Raw genomic sequence first — 16,654 nt, 5'->3', positions numbered from 1 at the left:
CGTCACCCCTGTCAGTCAGTCACACTTTGTCGTCACCTTCCCTCCCCTAGGTAACCAAGAAACTTCTGACAGACAGCTCCATAAAAGAACAACAATCTAATAGCGTCTCCGGAGTAACTTTAGTTCATAGGGACGTCAAACATTCAGCATGCTACACAGGCTCTATGGAAGCTCTAATCTAGAGTGCCCGGTTAAATTGTGTTTAAGAGCATTTTTTTAACTCTCTCCATGGCTAAAGTAGTAAGAAATATATATTATTGTTGTAAACATCTGTGAGTGTGCTTCATTTACTATCATCCAAAAAATTGAAATATTGAATTATGTTATATTATGCAAATGTCCCTATGGTGGACAGAACATGTTACTACATTACACAGACGTAACATTTTCACCACACAATAATAACAGGAAATACACACTTTTTTTTTACCTCAGATTGGTGATGATACTATAAAGGTTTATAGTCATCACGATTACACAAAATCAATTGCTTAAAACAGATCAATATATTTGGTTTAGTACCAGTGTTTTTGTCATATGCGCCTGTATGTGGAAGAACTTCAAACGCTGCTGTCATTTTCCAGACCATGGTTGCAAAAGAAAATGTGTGCGCACCTCCTACAAATGTATCTGGCCTCAATACCACACACGGATTTGAAGCTCAAACTGTCACTCAAATGAAAGACAACTCTTGTTGCTATTTAGAAATCGATGTGGGAATTCGATTTGTTGAAATTGTACAGTCAAAAAAGTGTCATTTCCTTTTTCCGTACTGGCCATCTACCGTAAACATCTCCCCACAGAGATATTAGTTGATAAATGGCTACTACAGGTTCTCATCTATTGACTGGTAGTATACCAAAGTTATTTGAGGTTTGTCTGTTAGAAGAGCACAAACGGTACATGTTGCCACAGTTGTTGTTCTAGTTCCATTGATTTCAATACATTTACATTTTAAAATGTTTGTCATTTAGCAGACGCTCTTATCCAGAGCGACTTACAGTTAGTGAGTGCATACATTATTTTTATTTTTTTCATACTGGCCCCCCATGGGAATCGAACCCACAACCCTGGCATTGCAAACACCATCCCTGCCGGCCATTCCCTCCCCTACCCTGGACGACGCTGGGCCAATTGTGCGCCGCCCCATGGGTCTCCCGGTCGCGGCCGGCTACGACAGAGCCTGGATTCAAACCAGGATCTCTAGTGGCACAGTTAGCACTGCGATGCAGTGCCTTAGACCACTGCGCCACTCGGGAGGTTGCTACAATACAATATACAGCTCTGGAAAAAATTAAGAGACCACTGCAAAAATATAAGTTTCTCTGGTTTTACTATTTATACAGTGGGGAGAACAAGTATTTGATACACTGCCGATTTTGCAGGTTTTCCTACTTACAAAGCATGTAGAGGTCTGTAATTTTTTATCATAGGTACACTTCAACTGTGAGAGATGGAATCTAAAACAAAATTCCAGAAAATCACATTTTATGATTTTTAAGTAATTCATTTGCATTTTATTGCATGACATAAGTATTTGATACATCAGAAAAGCAGAACGTAATATTTGGAACAGAAACCTTTGTTTGCAATTACAGAGATCATACGTTTCCTGTAGGTCTTGACCAGGTTTGCACACACTGCAGCAGGGATTTTGGCCCACTCCTCCATACTGACCTTCTCCAGATCCTTCAGGTTTCGGGGCTGTCACTGGGCAATACGGACTTTCAGCTCCCTCCAAAGATGTTCTATTGGGTTCAAGTCTGGAGACTGGCTAGGCCACTCCAGGACCTTTAGATGCTTCTTACGGAGCCACTCCTTAGTTGCCCTGGCTGTGTGTTTCGGGTCGTTGTCATGCTGGAAGACCGAGCCACGACCCATCTTCAATGCTCTTACTGAGGGAAGGAGGTTGTTGGCCAAGATCTCGCAATACATGGCCCCATCCATCCTCCCCTCAATACGGTGCAGTCGTCCTGTCCCCTTTGCAGAAAAGCATCCCCAAAGAATGATGTTTCCACCTCCATGCTTCACGGTTGGGATGGTGTTCTTGGGGTTGTACTCATCCTTCTTCTTCCTCCAAACACGGCAAGTGGAGAATAGACCAAAAAGCTCTATTTTTGTCTCATCAGACCACATGACCTTCTCCCATTCCTCCTCTGGATCATCCAGATGGTCATTGGCAAACTTCAGACGGGCCTGGACATGCGCTGGCTTGAGCAGGGGGACCTTGCGTGCGCTGCAGGATTTTAATCCATGACGGCGTAGTGTGTTACTAATGGTTTTCTTTGAGACTGTGGTCCCAGCTCTCTTCAGGTCATTGACCAGGTCCTGCCGTGTAGTTCTGGGCTGATCCCTCAACTTCCTCATGATCATTGATGCCCCACGAGGTGAGATCTTGCATGGAGCCCCAGACCGAGGGTGATTGACCGTCATCTTGAACTTCTTCCATTTTCTAATAATTGCGCCAACAGTTGTAGCCTTCTCACCAAGCTGCTTGCCTATTGTCCTGTAGCCCACCCCAGCCTTGTGCAGGTCTACAATTTTATCCCTGATGTCCTTACACAGCTCTCTGGTCTTGGCCATTGTGGAGAGGTTGGAGTCTGTTTGATTGAGTGTGTGGACAGGTGTCTTTTATACAGGTAACGAGTTCAAACAGGTGCAGTTAATACAGGTAATGAGTGGAGAACAGGAGGGCTTCTTAAAGAAAAACTAACAGGTCTGTGAGAGCCGGAATTCTTATTGGTTGGTAGGTGATCAAATACTTATGTCATGCAATAAAATGCAAATTAATTACTTAAAAATCATACAATGTGATTTTCTGGATTTTAGTTTTAGATTCCGTCTCTCACAGTTGAAATGTACCTATGATAAAAATTACAGACCTCTACAGGCTTTGTAAGTAGGAAAACCTGCAAAATCGGCAGTGTATCAAATACTTGTTCTCCCCACTGTATGTACGTGTTTGGGTGAAATTAACATTTTTGTTTTATTCTATAAACTACTGACAATATTTCTCCCAAATTCCAAATAAAAATATTGTAATTTAGAGCATTTATTTGCAGAAAATGAAAACTCAAAATAACAAAAAAGATGCAGTGTTGTCAGACCTCGAATAATGCAAAGAAAATAAGTTCATGTTCATTTTTAAAAAACACAATACTAATGTTTTAACTTAGGAAGAGTTCAGAAATCAATATTTGGTGGAATAACCCTGATTTTCAATCACAGCTTTCATGCGTCTTGGCATGCTCTCCACCAGTCTTTCACATTGATGTTGGGTGACTTTATACCACTCCTGGCGCAAAAATTCAAGCAGCTCATCTTTGTTTGATGGCTTGTGACCATCCATCTTCCTCTTGATCACATTCCAAAAGTTTTCAATGGGGTTCAGGTCTGGAGATTGGGCTGGCCATGACAGGGTCTTGATCTGGTGGTCCTCCATCCACACCTTGATTGACCTGGCTGTGTGGCATGGTGCATTTTCCTGCTGGAAATGTCAGAGCAAAAGGAAGCAAGTTTACTTCCAGGACAACCTTGTACGTGGCTTGATTCATGCGTTCTTCACAAAGACAAATCTGCCTGATTCCAGCCTTGCTGAAGCACCCCCAGATCATCACCGATCCTCCACCAAATTTCAGTGGGTGCGAGACACTGTGGCTTGTAGGCCTCTCCAGGTCTCCGTCTAACCATTAGACGACCAGGCGTTGGGCAAAGCTGAAAATTGGACTCATCAAAGAAGATGACCTTACTCCAGTCCTCTACGGTCCAATCCTTATTGTCTTTTGCAAACCTCAGCCTGGCTCTTCTTTGCTTCTCATTGATGAAGGGCTTTTTTCTAGCTTTGCACGACTTCAGCCTTGCCCCTAGGAGCCTGTTTCGAACCGTCCTCGCCGTGCACTTCACCCCAGCTGCCGTTTGCCATTCTTTTTGTAGGTCACTTGATATCATCCTACGGTTGGTGAGTGACATTCAAATCAGTTGGCGGTCATCCCTGTCAGTAGAGTGTCGTTTTCGCCCTCTGCCGGTCTGTAGCTTTGTTGTCACCAATTTCTGCTGCTTGACCTTGTTCTTATGAACCGCCGTCTTTGAAATTTTAAGGATGGAAGCAACCTGACGCTCACTGTATCCCTCTGTCAGTAAAGCCAGAATTGAACCCTTCTTTTCCTCTCTCAAAACTTTCCTTTTAAACTCTTTTGGCATGGTCAATAGTTATTTTTTGATTAATATTACTTTTGAGGTACTATTAGCACTGTTTTTGCCATCCAGCTGGTCCTACTGCAATAGGATAGTGATGACCACAGCAGTGGTTTTTATACTTTTCCTCGTTAAATAAGATTTGGTTCAGGTGATCACCTAATCAGTACCTAATTCAGTAGAATGAGGTGTGCCTGTGTTGGAATTCAACAGACACTGGAATGGAGATGCTGATTTAAGAAAAATTTGCAGAGCTGTATATGTGAGTGATACATTTGTGCTCGCTATTGATTAAAGTCGAACAAGCTAATACATTTCAGTCTAGAGTGACCGCTTGGTAAATATTGGTGCGTGAGCAGTTAAGGTACTAATACAAGTAATCTGAACACAAGTGTTTCACTTGTGTTGGGAATCATTTTTATGTCTTGGTCTTCAACATATCACAATTTATTTCAGCATATTGATATGAATTTTGACATTTAAAACCGGTGTTTTGACATTTGGCTATAAATAAATAAAAACAGGAAGCATCAATAGTATCAGTTTCAACTTATGTTTTAGGAATATAAATGGTAGTTTTAACAGGATTCTACTTAATCAGGTACAAACTACTGAATGATTGATTGATATTACTGAAATCGTGAAAATGTGTTTGTCTTGCCTTCTTACGGACAGGGCCTTGAGGAAAAACACTCAAAGTAGAAAACAAACATTAAACACAAGCTGATGCATCCCCTTTCAAGAGGAAATAAAAGAACTTTCCTCAGTTGCCAGGATGAGATAAGAGATTACTATCTGTCTGAGGAGGAGAATATAGGAAAACAAGAGGCATGAAAGTCAAAGAGGTTGACACAGTCTTCTCTTTACTTCTCTCCTCTCTGATACAGTAGTTACAGTATTGGTTTTGGCACTAACATTGGTTAGTGACAGAGTTGTGACTCTTCAGAAAAACATTATTCTTCAACTAAGAGCAGAATAAGTGGTGCTACAGTGACAAAAAGCCCCCCAGGATGACATTTTTCAATGCACTGCAAGCCTGGAGTGTATCTTGTAGCTGTGATATGTGACCTTGGCTGTGTGTGTGTGTACAAAACAGCAGAGCAGACAGTCTTATCGGCGCCTGCCCTGTGCTGATGAGGAGATATGAGGGGAAGATAGCATTACAACACAGCAGAGAGGAGAGAAGGCTATTTCCAGACCTCCATGAATCTGGCCTCTCCTCCCTTTTACTTTCCCTCTCAACATCTCTCTCACCCCCTCTCCTCTCCTTTCCAAGGTGGTCAGTGTGAATTGAAGTAGAATCATGCTAACTCTGGAAGACATAGCTGATAGGATTGGAACCTGGTGTGGTCGTCTGCTGCAATAGCCCATCCGTGACAAGGACCGATGCGTCCCGAGATGCCGTTCTGCACACCACTGTTGTACTGTGCCATTGTTTTGTTTGTTTGTGGCCCGCTTGTTAGCTTGCACGATTCTTGCCATTCTCCTTTGACCTCTCATCAACGAGCTGTTTTCACCACAGGATTGTCCATTCTAATGTTCAATCGAACAGTAACTGAATGGCTTGATGTCTGTCTGCCTGCTTTATATAGCAAGCCACGGCCACATGACTAGCTGTCTGTAGGAGCAAACCATTTTCGTGAACGGGGTGGTGTATCTAATGAACTGGCCACTGACTGTAGTTTCTCCTCACATTGTTTATGCTGTGTTGGAGGTATCACCTGCATTAGGGCCGGCACACCTACAATATAAACTGCTTCCTATAAGCTAGACATCTTGAAGGCAGTTTCATCCAAACGAAGGCTACTTCTCTACCTCTGGCCTTGGCCCCTCAAAAGTCAGAAAACTCCCCTACAACCCTGTAAGACATGAAACTTGAGACTTGGCTTTGCTAAGTAAAACAAAATGAAAGCCAACCAACTCAGTAAAGGACTTTAAAGTTCACCAGGCTCAATTCAGATAGATAGGAACTCCTCAACACTAGAAGAGAGACTTTCTAAAGTTAAATAAGGAGAAACAAATTAAAAGTTAAGTCATCAATGATAGGTAATTATTCACAGAAGTTCAAAGTCAGAAAGTCTCTCTCTGTTCTCTCTGTTTCGCTCTCTCTCTGGTTCTTTCTTTCTCTTTCTCTCTCTTTCTCCCTCTGAGGGAGATAAGGTTGTGGCGACGCAGCAGTTTAATTTCATTTTATTTTACGACCTGCCCATCCAGGTACAAATGGTGCTAATCAATCACACAGACAGTGTGATTAAACCACCTTAGCGTAGCTATTCGGAATATATTAGCTTCAACTTTGGCTTCCATAGCTTAACATAGGCTGTGTAAATATGTTAGCTTGGCTTAGCCGATCAACTGACGCTAATATTAGCAAAATGAGGACAACAACACTCTCGAAACTTAAACCTCCACAAACAGTGAGTTAATTAAACCCCTTCTAAACCAGTAAATAGCACACACACTCCTAATCACTCTTTTTAATTATACACTTCACTCAGTTTTAATGATATACTTATATACAACATACTGCTGTAGCTTCTCTCCACACTGAGAAGAAAAAGACAACTGTTGCAGGGAGATAAAAGTAGAGAGAGCGATTAAAAAAGTGCTCTCTTCTCCCCCCTCTCTCTCTCTCTCTCCCCCCTACCCCTCTCTCTCCCGCTCTACAATCCGTTAATTTAATAAAGCTGATTGATGAGTTTAATCAGTGGGACGCTTACACAGGACCTTTTATTGGATAATTGAATGTGTGATTAATAAAAGCTATTATCAGCAGACAAAAACACAGACACAATCGACACACTCACTGGAGAAGAGCACTGTCGGACAACTCCCGCCCCGGAATAACAAAATGTATTCCTTTCTTCCTTTACCGCCCTTTCATTAGTTTACATGAATCTATATGTACTGTAAACAACTAGCTATATTCATAAAAAAAATTGGATAAATTATGTTGTTGACTTGGTGATATAAGGATTGATACGCCCCAATAAAAATGCAATGGTTATATTGTTCTCTTTGAGTGATTCAGAGTATCCAACTTCTCTTTAAATGCAATGGTTATATCGTTTTCTTTGAGTGATTACGAATATCCAACTCTTTACGCCCTTCTATGCTCTTCATCTCAATCTCTCCACCTCCTCCTCTGCTTCTTCTTCGCCTGTCTCTCCATTAACATCATCCTTCACTCGCTCTCTCCTCTCTCACTTCTTCTCCATCACTCTCTCTGTCTACTTGATTTCTCAGACCGTCATTTCATCATCCTTTTCTTCCTGTCCTTTCCACTCTACTCCAGGCCTCCTATATCTTCCTCTTTATTCATGTAAGTGGCTTAGCTTACCAACTTTTTCTTCCTTCCTTCCTTCCTTCCTTCCTTCCTTCCTTCCTTCCTTCCTTCCTTCCTTCCTTCCTTCCTTCCTTCCTTCCTTCCTTCCTTCCTTCCTTCCTTCCAGACATTCCCCTGCACATTCCTAAGCCTCCATTCAGACATGCCATTTCCATATACCCATGAATTTACTGTATGTATAGTAAACTTAAAAAAAATATAAACACATGTAATGTGTTGGTCCCATGTTTCATGAGCTGAAATAAAAGATCCCAGAAATGTTCCATATGCACAAAAAGCTTACTTCTCTCAAATGTTGTGCACAAATTTGTTTACATCCCTGTTAGTGAGCATTTCTCCTTTGCCAAGATAATCATTCACCTGACAGGTGTGGCATATCAAGAAGCTGATTAAACAGCAGGATCATTATGCAGGTGCACCTTGTGCTGGGGACACTAAAAGGCCACTAAAATGCGCAGTTTTGTCACACAACACAATGTCTCAGATGTCTCAAGTTTTGAGGGAGCGTGCAATTGGCATGCTGACTTCAGGAATGACCACCACAGCTGTTGCCAGATAATTGAATGTTAATTTCTCGACCATAAGCCGCCTCTAATGTTGTTTTAAAGAATGTGGCAGCACGTTCAACCGGCCTTACAACCGCAGACCACGTGTATGGCGTCATGTGGGCGAGCGGTTTCCTGATGTCAATGTTGTTAACAGAGTGCCCCATGGTGGTGGGGTTATGGTATGGGCAGGCGTAAGCTACAGACAACGAACACAATTGCATTTTATCGATGGCAATTAAAATGCACAGAGATACCGTGACGAGATCCTGAGGCCCATTGTCGTGCCATTCATCCGCCACCATTACCTCATGTTTCAGCATGATAATGCACGGCCCCATGTCGCAAGGATCTGTACACAATTCCTGGAAGCTGAAAATGTCCCAGTTCTTCGATGGCCTGTATACTCACCAGACATGTCACCCATTGAGCCTGTTTGGGATGCTCTGGATCAGCGTGAGGCAAATGGTGGTCACACCAGATACTGACTGGTTTTCTGATCAACACCCTTTTTTTTAAGGTATCTGTGACCAACACATGCATTTCTGTATTCCCAGTCAAGTGAAGTCCATAGATTAGGGTCTAATGAACTAATTTCAATTGACTGATTTCCTTATATGAACTGTAACTTAGTAAAATCTTTGAAATTGTTGCATGTTTGCGTTTATATTTTTGTTCAGTATATATTCCTAAATTTTAATGGATGAGTCCTGGGTGGATAAATCTTTGAACATGTTCCAATCCGTATTCTCAAAACAATCATGCAGCACTGAGTCTTCATCCTCTGTGTTGGTGGCTCCCTCTTGAGTTGCTTCTTGTAGGCGGTGAGTAGGAACAGAGAGACGTGATCTGATTGGCCGAAGTGGGGGACGGGGGATGGTTTTGTACGCATCACGGATGTTTGTATATACATGGTGTAGCATATTGTTTCCTCTTGTGGGGCAGGATACATGTTGGTGATATTTTGGAAAAATGTGTTTTAAACGTGCTTGGTTAAAATCACCCATGACAATAAAGACTGCTTCTGGATGAGAGGATTATTGCTGGCTAATGATCTTGTACAGTTTGCTGAGTGTCGCCTTGGTGTTTGCTTGTCGCGGTATGTACACAGCTGTGTTAATAACACACGTGAATTCCCTCGGCATATAGTGGGGTCGGCATTTTAGCATCAGAAACGTTGCCTTTGGTCATCTTGTTTAGCAGCAAAAGATAAGCACGCTGTGCGGGGAACAAAGGAGTGGATGTAGTATTCCAGATCTGGGAGGCTGAGAGATAAGTGTGTAGCTTCCGGTTCATGATCCAGAAGTGTTTGTCGGTCAAATTTATTGCACAAACATTCTGAATAAACAAAGTAATAATGAACGCAAAAATAGCCAAAAAAAAGCAAAGTCGAGCAGGAACCGGCAAGACTCTGCACTGCCATCTCTCGAGTACCTTTTACATATACTGTCCATACTGTCTACACACACCATTTATACACAGTGTACAAAATATTAGGAACACCTGTTCTTTATATATATATATATATATATATAAAGTACAAGAAATTAAGAAACCCCAACGTCAGAGCAAGCAATATCAGAAAGAGCAATGTCAGAATATATATATATATGTTCTGACATTGCTCTTTCTGATATTGCTTGCTCTGAGGTTAGGGTTTCTTAATGTATTGTACTTTTTGGATAATGTGTGTATTGTTATTGTATTGCTAGATATCACTGCACTGTTGGAACTAGAAACTTGCGATAACATCTTCAAATCTGTGTATATGACCAATAAACGTCGATTTGACCTCTGCACTGACACACAAAAACACACACACAAACACACACACACCATTACAGAGTTGCAGCGGTAGAAGTGTGTGTACTCTCCAGGTGTTTGTGTGAATTAAATAACAGCCTTCTGAATAAAATGGAAAGGCCAGAGAAACACATTACTGTGTCAACAGCAACAATAGCAGCAACGACAGCAGTTGCAGACAGGCTTAAAACATGACCAGAGGCTGAATCACAACTCAGAAGGGTAATTTCATGTATTAATGCACAGTAACCACATTGCTGTTTATACTAAAGAACCACAAACTAGTTGTTGGGATTTTGTTACATTTACCATATTGTAGTAGTCATAGTTGTGGTTTTGTTGTAGTTCTATGACCGTGTTACTGGTTGTGATACTTTACTGACCGTGCAGTGGCTGTGTTATGGTAATGACGGAGCAGTGGTTGTGTTATGGTAATGACTGAGCAGTGGTTGTGTTATGGTAATGACTGTGTAGTGGTTGTGTTACGGTACTGACCGTGCAGTGGCTGTGTTATGGTAATGACGGAGCAGTGGTTGTGTTATGGTACTGACTGAGCAGTGGTTGTGTTATGGTACTGACCGTGCAGTGGTTGTGCTGCTGCAGCAGGGTGGGGACATCTCCTCCTATGGGCATCTGTTTGGCCAGTTCCTTATCCTTCAGACAGATCCACCTCCACAGCTCCTCCAGCAGGCTCAGCAGACGACTCCAACGCTCCGCACTCGCCTCCAGGTGAGCCCTGGAAACACATGGTCATAACATGGTTAAAACATGGTTAAAACACAGTTACAACCCGGTTAAAATATGTTTCCAATACGGTTATAACATGGTCGAAACATGGTTACAAGAATGTTATGATATGGTCAGGTCCATCTCCATGTAAAAAGTAAGTTGCATGAGTCTTGGCTTAGCTAGTGCTTGCCGGAACGGCTCATAGGACCAGGAGCCTCCTATCTCCTGGGTTATGTAGTGTGAGGCACAAGTATACCCGCTGGACAGGACGCTAGTCTATCGCCTGACCTTACCCCAAATCTATCTCCTTAATGCCGAGTAAGCAAGCAGAGACGCACTAGGTCCCATTTTTAAAGTCTTTACATGGTATGATTCAGCCGGGGATCGAACTCCCAACCTTCCAGTCTCAGGGCGGACACTCAAACCTCAAGGCCACTAAGTTGGTATCTGCATATAAGCAGAAGGGTAAACCAGCCATACAACTCCAGGTGGATACTAAAACAGAATAACATGGTTAGACCATGGCTAGACTGGTGAGGTTGGGGTGGATGGGTGTGTCAACCATTACAGTTGGCCGCATTTCAAAGTAGCAAGTTTGCTGGATAACTCTTGTCCAACATCTGGAACCATTAAGACCAGGAGACAAGTGAGCATTAGAGGGAAAATCTCCTCTCTCTGGAGGGCAGCCAAAACCACTTCTATTGGAGTGTGTGTGTGTGTGTGCGTGTGTGTGTTGGTGCATCAAAGTGTGTGGGTATACAGAATAATGTGTATTATTCAGTGTGTGTGTTCTTAAATGTTTTGTTTTGACATCCTCTGCTCGCCATAATGCGTCTGACCAGTATGTTCAGCAGCACAGTCCAATAGCAGCTACTCTTAATATTATTATGTACAGTAATTAAGACATAACGTGCTCTAAATAACACACACATTGCAGCACACACGCGCGCGCGCGTGCACAACCTGCTGACAGCTCAGCCTTGCCTCCCTCCCATAGAGATACACTGAGTTACATGGTGTATAGTGAATAATAGTGCTCTTACGAATATGCTGTTACCTTCTATCTTTATGTAACTTTGCAGTGTTTATGTCTTGTTTCACTCCATCTGTGTCTCTTTTGCCCCCTAGTAGTAGTTAGGTCTTTCAGGCTGTGAAGTGTTGATCTTCACCTGCTCCTCCCGTCTCCTCTCATAACATATTTTACCCTCACTCTGCATCTATCCCTCCATCTATTGTTTTCTATCACGTTGTAACCTTCCTTCACTATTCCTCACATATTACTTTTCTCCTTTGCTCACCACACCCTCTCTTCCCCTTCATAACCCTTGCTCCTTTCAACATCTCTATCTTGCCCCTGCCACCTTCACTCTCTCCCTCCATCTCTCTTTCACTCCATCAATCTCTTTCACTCTTCTCCGTCTCTCTCTTTATTTATGCAAAGGTTGTGGTCACTCCTCCACTGTTCAGGCCCTGAAGAGTTCTGTGGCAGCATATTGGTTCCAACTCTCACCGGAGGCATATCTCATGTGTCCAAAGTAAAGCATGTTCTAGCTACAGTTTATCGAATGGTTTCATCCACATGTTTAGACAACAAACAAGTCAGCATGGTTATGACGTACACTCCCTGCATATCTAAATGAAAATGATAATTTATTGTAATGGATTAGTCATGGTCAACTATAAATACGAGTGTGTTTCATAAGACCAGCACCGCAGTAAGTCCAGTTGATGCTTTAAGGGAGGAGTGAGTGTCAAGCGGATGGAGTTGCAGTGAATGATTAGGATATGAAAGTCTTGGACAGCACTTTTCTTTAGAGGTTGAGTGTCTGCACTTTTTTACTGCATGTTGGGAGAATGTTGCATTACTGACTGTATTTAGACTTCCGAATACTACAGGGTTATGATGCTGATCCTATATTACAGTAGTATATTACAGTAGAAGACCTGGGTTCAAATACATGTGTATTTGATTATTTGTAATTTAACACTAGAAAACGCTGGGCCTTTCAGCCTATAAGTATCCACTAGAGAACGTTGTTGGGCATCATCATTAGCATACGCCTGGCCTCGACAGACACCCCTTCGAGCCAATGACGAGTCAACATTCTAACAGTCTAATAAATACATTTCATATATGCTATTGGAAGAATAATCATTTGGTTGTGTTTATGAAGGTCTTGGGTAACATTAGAATACAAACAAATAATAATTTAATGGAACATAATAGCATTTTCATTAGTTTATGTTACTGTAAGGCAGGGTTCCCCAAGTTTTCTGCGCAAAACAAAAATAAATGTTTTCAATTTTTATTGTTGGACATAAAAGACTAATAACAACAGGAAATCAGCTCCAAGTGATAAAAATGTTGGAAATCTGTTCCCAAGTATTCCCACACATAATAAAGAGACACTTGATTGTATATAAATGTAAGCAAGGTGTTAGAGCCGATTTGGGCATATTTTGTATAAAAGACTGAACATACTGAGCTCCATGTACATTTGTGTAAATATATTAAATATTAATGTATATGATGAAATATTAGGTACGTACCTTTATGATTTATTTACTGGATTGAGATATATTCATTTGTTATTAGTGTAACTCAGTTTTTGGCCCCCCCTCTTGCCCATTCATTGTACTGTGTTAATTGTGTTAGTATAAAGGCAGGAAGTTGGGCCTTCGGGGGAGGAGTCCTTGCTAGATGCGGGAGCGGTATAGTTTTTTGACCATATAGACATACAGAAATACAGACAGACAGGTCATATTATATTATGTATTTGCATTTCAAGTAATCTCTGCTTTAAGTTGATTGGAGAATACCTTTTTGTTAGATAAGAAGAATAAACATTTTTGTTGCACTATATCCCTGGATCTCATTGAATGTTTGGCCGTTTGGAAACGTTGAGTGTGGACTGTATGCGTCCGAAACAACCCCGCTTCAGGCTAGGGCAGTGGCTATGGTAAAGAGGAAAGGAAGCCACTACATTCAATGAGATCCAGGGATATAGTGCAACAAAAAATGTTTATTCTTCTTATCTAACAAAAAGGTATTCTCCAATCAACTTAAAGCAGAGATTCCTCGTTAGTATAGTGGTGAGTATCCCCGCCTGTCAGTGGCTATGGTAAAGAGGAAAGGAAGCCACTACATTCAAGTCAAAAAACTCCGTGAAGGATTACTACCGGAAGGAAATCTCCGGTTCGGACACACGCTGGATTTTGTTCTATTTGTAATTGCATTCGGACCATAAGGACAGCTCGCTTGGAAGGATTTGAACTCCTAGATTTCGCCAGCCGTGAGTAACCACTGCGAATGAATGAGCTGCCCTGTTCAAGGCGATCGTTTGATCATGCATATTATGGAAGCGCAAATGTGCTTATAATTGGAATGTTTGATAAACTTGGGAATGGAATTCAAAATACAGCGCTGTGAAAACAATTAAGAAGTTTAAGTTTGGGAAACACAGATCCTATGCACAATGTAGCCTAATCATATATCTAATATTTGGCCTAACGTGGAAATGCAATCCATCAACGCAACGAATGCAACTTAAGTATCTAAAGATACTGCGTGTTAAAACTTCATTAAAGGGACAAAACCTCAACGGGATGAAATGTTTAAAACGCATCTAAAATGCCAAACTTGCACATGTGCAATTCAAAATGGGTCAATATGCTGAAATGGATGACTGTGTTTTTAAAGATTAAAGGAGGTCTAAAGGGGCATTACGTTTAACAATCAAACCAACAACCGTGTCATTGTAAATTGAGTGAACTAAAGTGAATGATGGAGGAGGAAATCCCAAATAAGACTCCACTGGAGAGGGCAGAGGAGCATCTAAATTCACTCTATGCAGCCCGGAGAGGCAAACTTGGAGTGTGTACACGCAAAATGAATGAAATAAAAGTCCTTCTTGTTGATGGAGGAAACATTGCAACTGTGAATGAGAGTCTTGAAGCATTTGATGCTGTGCTCAATGACTTTAAGAAGGCTCATGAATCTGTGCTAGAGCTGGTCACAGAGGAGGAACAGGAACAGGAGAGCATTAACTATTATCAACCAAGAATGAGAACTTATGAACATTTCCTGAAAGAGGTGGAAATATGGAAAAAGGCTGAAGTTGAGCCACAAACGCTCATTGAACCACATGACAGCATTTCCAATGTGTCAAAAATATCAAGTAAAACTAAGTATTCTAAGATTGCTTCCTCAGTGTCCTCTGAACGCCTTAAAGCCGAGGCAGAACGAGCAGCTCTACTAGCTCGCCAAGCATCATTACAAGACAAGCATGCATTGGAACTGGAGAAAGCTCAACTGAATGTTAGGATGGAAAAAATGGCACTGGAAACGGACATAGCAGCATATAATGCCAAACTGAAGGTCCTGGAGAGTACCGAGTCAACTTCTCAATCCCATTCTGTGGCAGCCCATTTACTAAGCCAAGAAGATGGAATGAACTCTTATTTTGAGAAACAGGAACCAGAGGTCTATGTGGAACCTGAACCATCACCTGTTGAGTTTGCTGCATTAGGTGCAGTTCCAAAGACCCCACTACAAAGAGTTTTACAACAACCGACCACAAAGCCATCAAACCCTATTCCGAAAACAGTCGTAAACCACACTCTTCAGCAGCCAACAGCAAGGTCTAGCAATCGACACAGAATCAACACTGCGGGTATCAGCCATAATACCAGCCATGATAACCTCTCTACTGTCATGCAAAGGCAGAATGAAATTGCTGACCTCCTTGTACTACAGCACAAACAAGCCACACTCCCTGTTAGGGAGATACCTATGTTTGACGGTGATCCTCTAAACTTTAGGCCATTCATGCGTGCATTTGAGCATGGTATAGAAGATAAGACAAGCAGTCACCAGGATAGGCTCTATTACCTGGAACAATACACCTCTGGTCAGCCCAAGGATCTGGTCCGTAGTTGTCTGCATATGGAAGCCAGAAGAGGCTATGCAGTAGCTAAGAGGTTGTTAAAGGAACACTTTGGCAATGAAATCAAAGTCACCACTGCTTACATGGAAAAGGCTTGGAACTGGACAAACATCAAACCCGATGATGGAAAGGGACTGGGTGGTTATGCACTCTATCTAAGAGGTTGCTGTAACGCTATGCAAGACCTACAGAACATGGAAGAGCTTAATCTTCCCTCCAACATAAAGCTGATCATGTCAAAACTTCCCTACAAACTAAGGGAAAAATGGAGGTCTATGGCATGTGATATTTTAGAGAGAAGTCACCTGAGGGCCCAGTTCAGTGACCTGGTAACGTTCATGGAAAAACAGGCCAAAATACTGCAGGATCCGTTGTATGGAGATATTCAAGATCCCCTGTACAACAAAAGGTTTTTAAAACCCAAAACAGAAGCTGACTTTAAACAGCAGTTCAAGTCCAAGAGTAGGGGAAGCAGCTTTGCCACTACAGTAGCTGTAGTGGCAGATTGTGACTCTGAAAACCTTTAAAAGAACAAACATTCAAAGTAAAGAGACCAGGCACCTACCCTTCTGATGCTCCCAGTATCTCATGTATATTTTGTGCTGGTGCGCATTTATTGGTCGACTGCCAACAGGTGAAGGCACAGCCACATGAATTCAAGGTTGAGTTTCTGAGATCAAAAGGCCTTTGTTTTGGCTGTTTGATGAGAGGCCACTTAAGCAGAGAATGTAAAAGAAGGATGACCTGTCAGAGCTGTCAAAGAAAGCACCCCACTATCCTGCACATTGAAGGAAGAGAGAGATTTAGATCTCAAAAGGCAGATATGAGTGGTGTAGCAGTAAAGCGGGAGGAGACTGTCAGCAGTGCTCTTGTTTCACTGGAAGCTGGTGAAGATACCGGGGGCCGGGTACAGATTGTGCACTTGCAATTGTGCCAGTTCAAGTAAAGGTGGCAAATGGAAGCAAGTCTGTGTTAACCTATGCTTTCTCGATTCTGGTAGCTCAGCAACATTTTGTACGGAGAGACTCATGAGGCAGTTGCAAGCTAAAGGCAGTGCGACTGAAATTCTGCTACGCACAATGGGGCAGGAG

The 16,654-nt window shown here is 42.0% G+C and overlaps 1 protein-coding gene across 2 annotated transcripts in view; it reads right to left on the bottom strand.

The window, feature by feature from the left end:
• The window catches only part of LOC121552410 (utrophin-like), a 204,582-nt gene that overhangs the window by 110,675 nt on the left and 77,253 nt on the right, over positions 1-16,654 (bottom strand). For both annotated transcript variants that reach the window (XM_041865328.1, XM_041865329.2), the window contains exon 3: positions 10,468-10,624. In XM_041865328.1, coding sequence (XP_041721262.1) covers positions 10,468-10,624 — 157 coding nt within the window. The remainder of the gene's footprint in view (positions 1-10,467; positions 10,625-16,654) is intronic.

The sequence above is a fragment of the Coregonus clupeaformis genome, chromosome 36 (genome assembly GCF_020615455.1).
Source record: "Coregonus clupeaformis isolate EN_2021a chromosome 36, ASM2061545v1, whole genome shotgun sequence".
Taxonomy (NCBI): domain Eukaryota; kingdom Metazoa; phylum Chordata; class Actinopteri; order Salmoniformes; family Salmonidae; genus Coregonus; species Coregonus clupeaformis.
The sequence above is the reverse complement of the archived record's forward strand: the minus strand, read 5'-3'. Positions and strand labels throughout refer to the sequence as shown.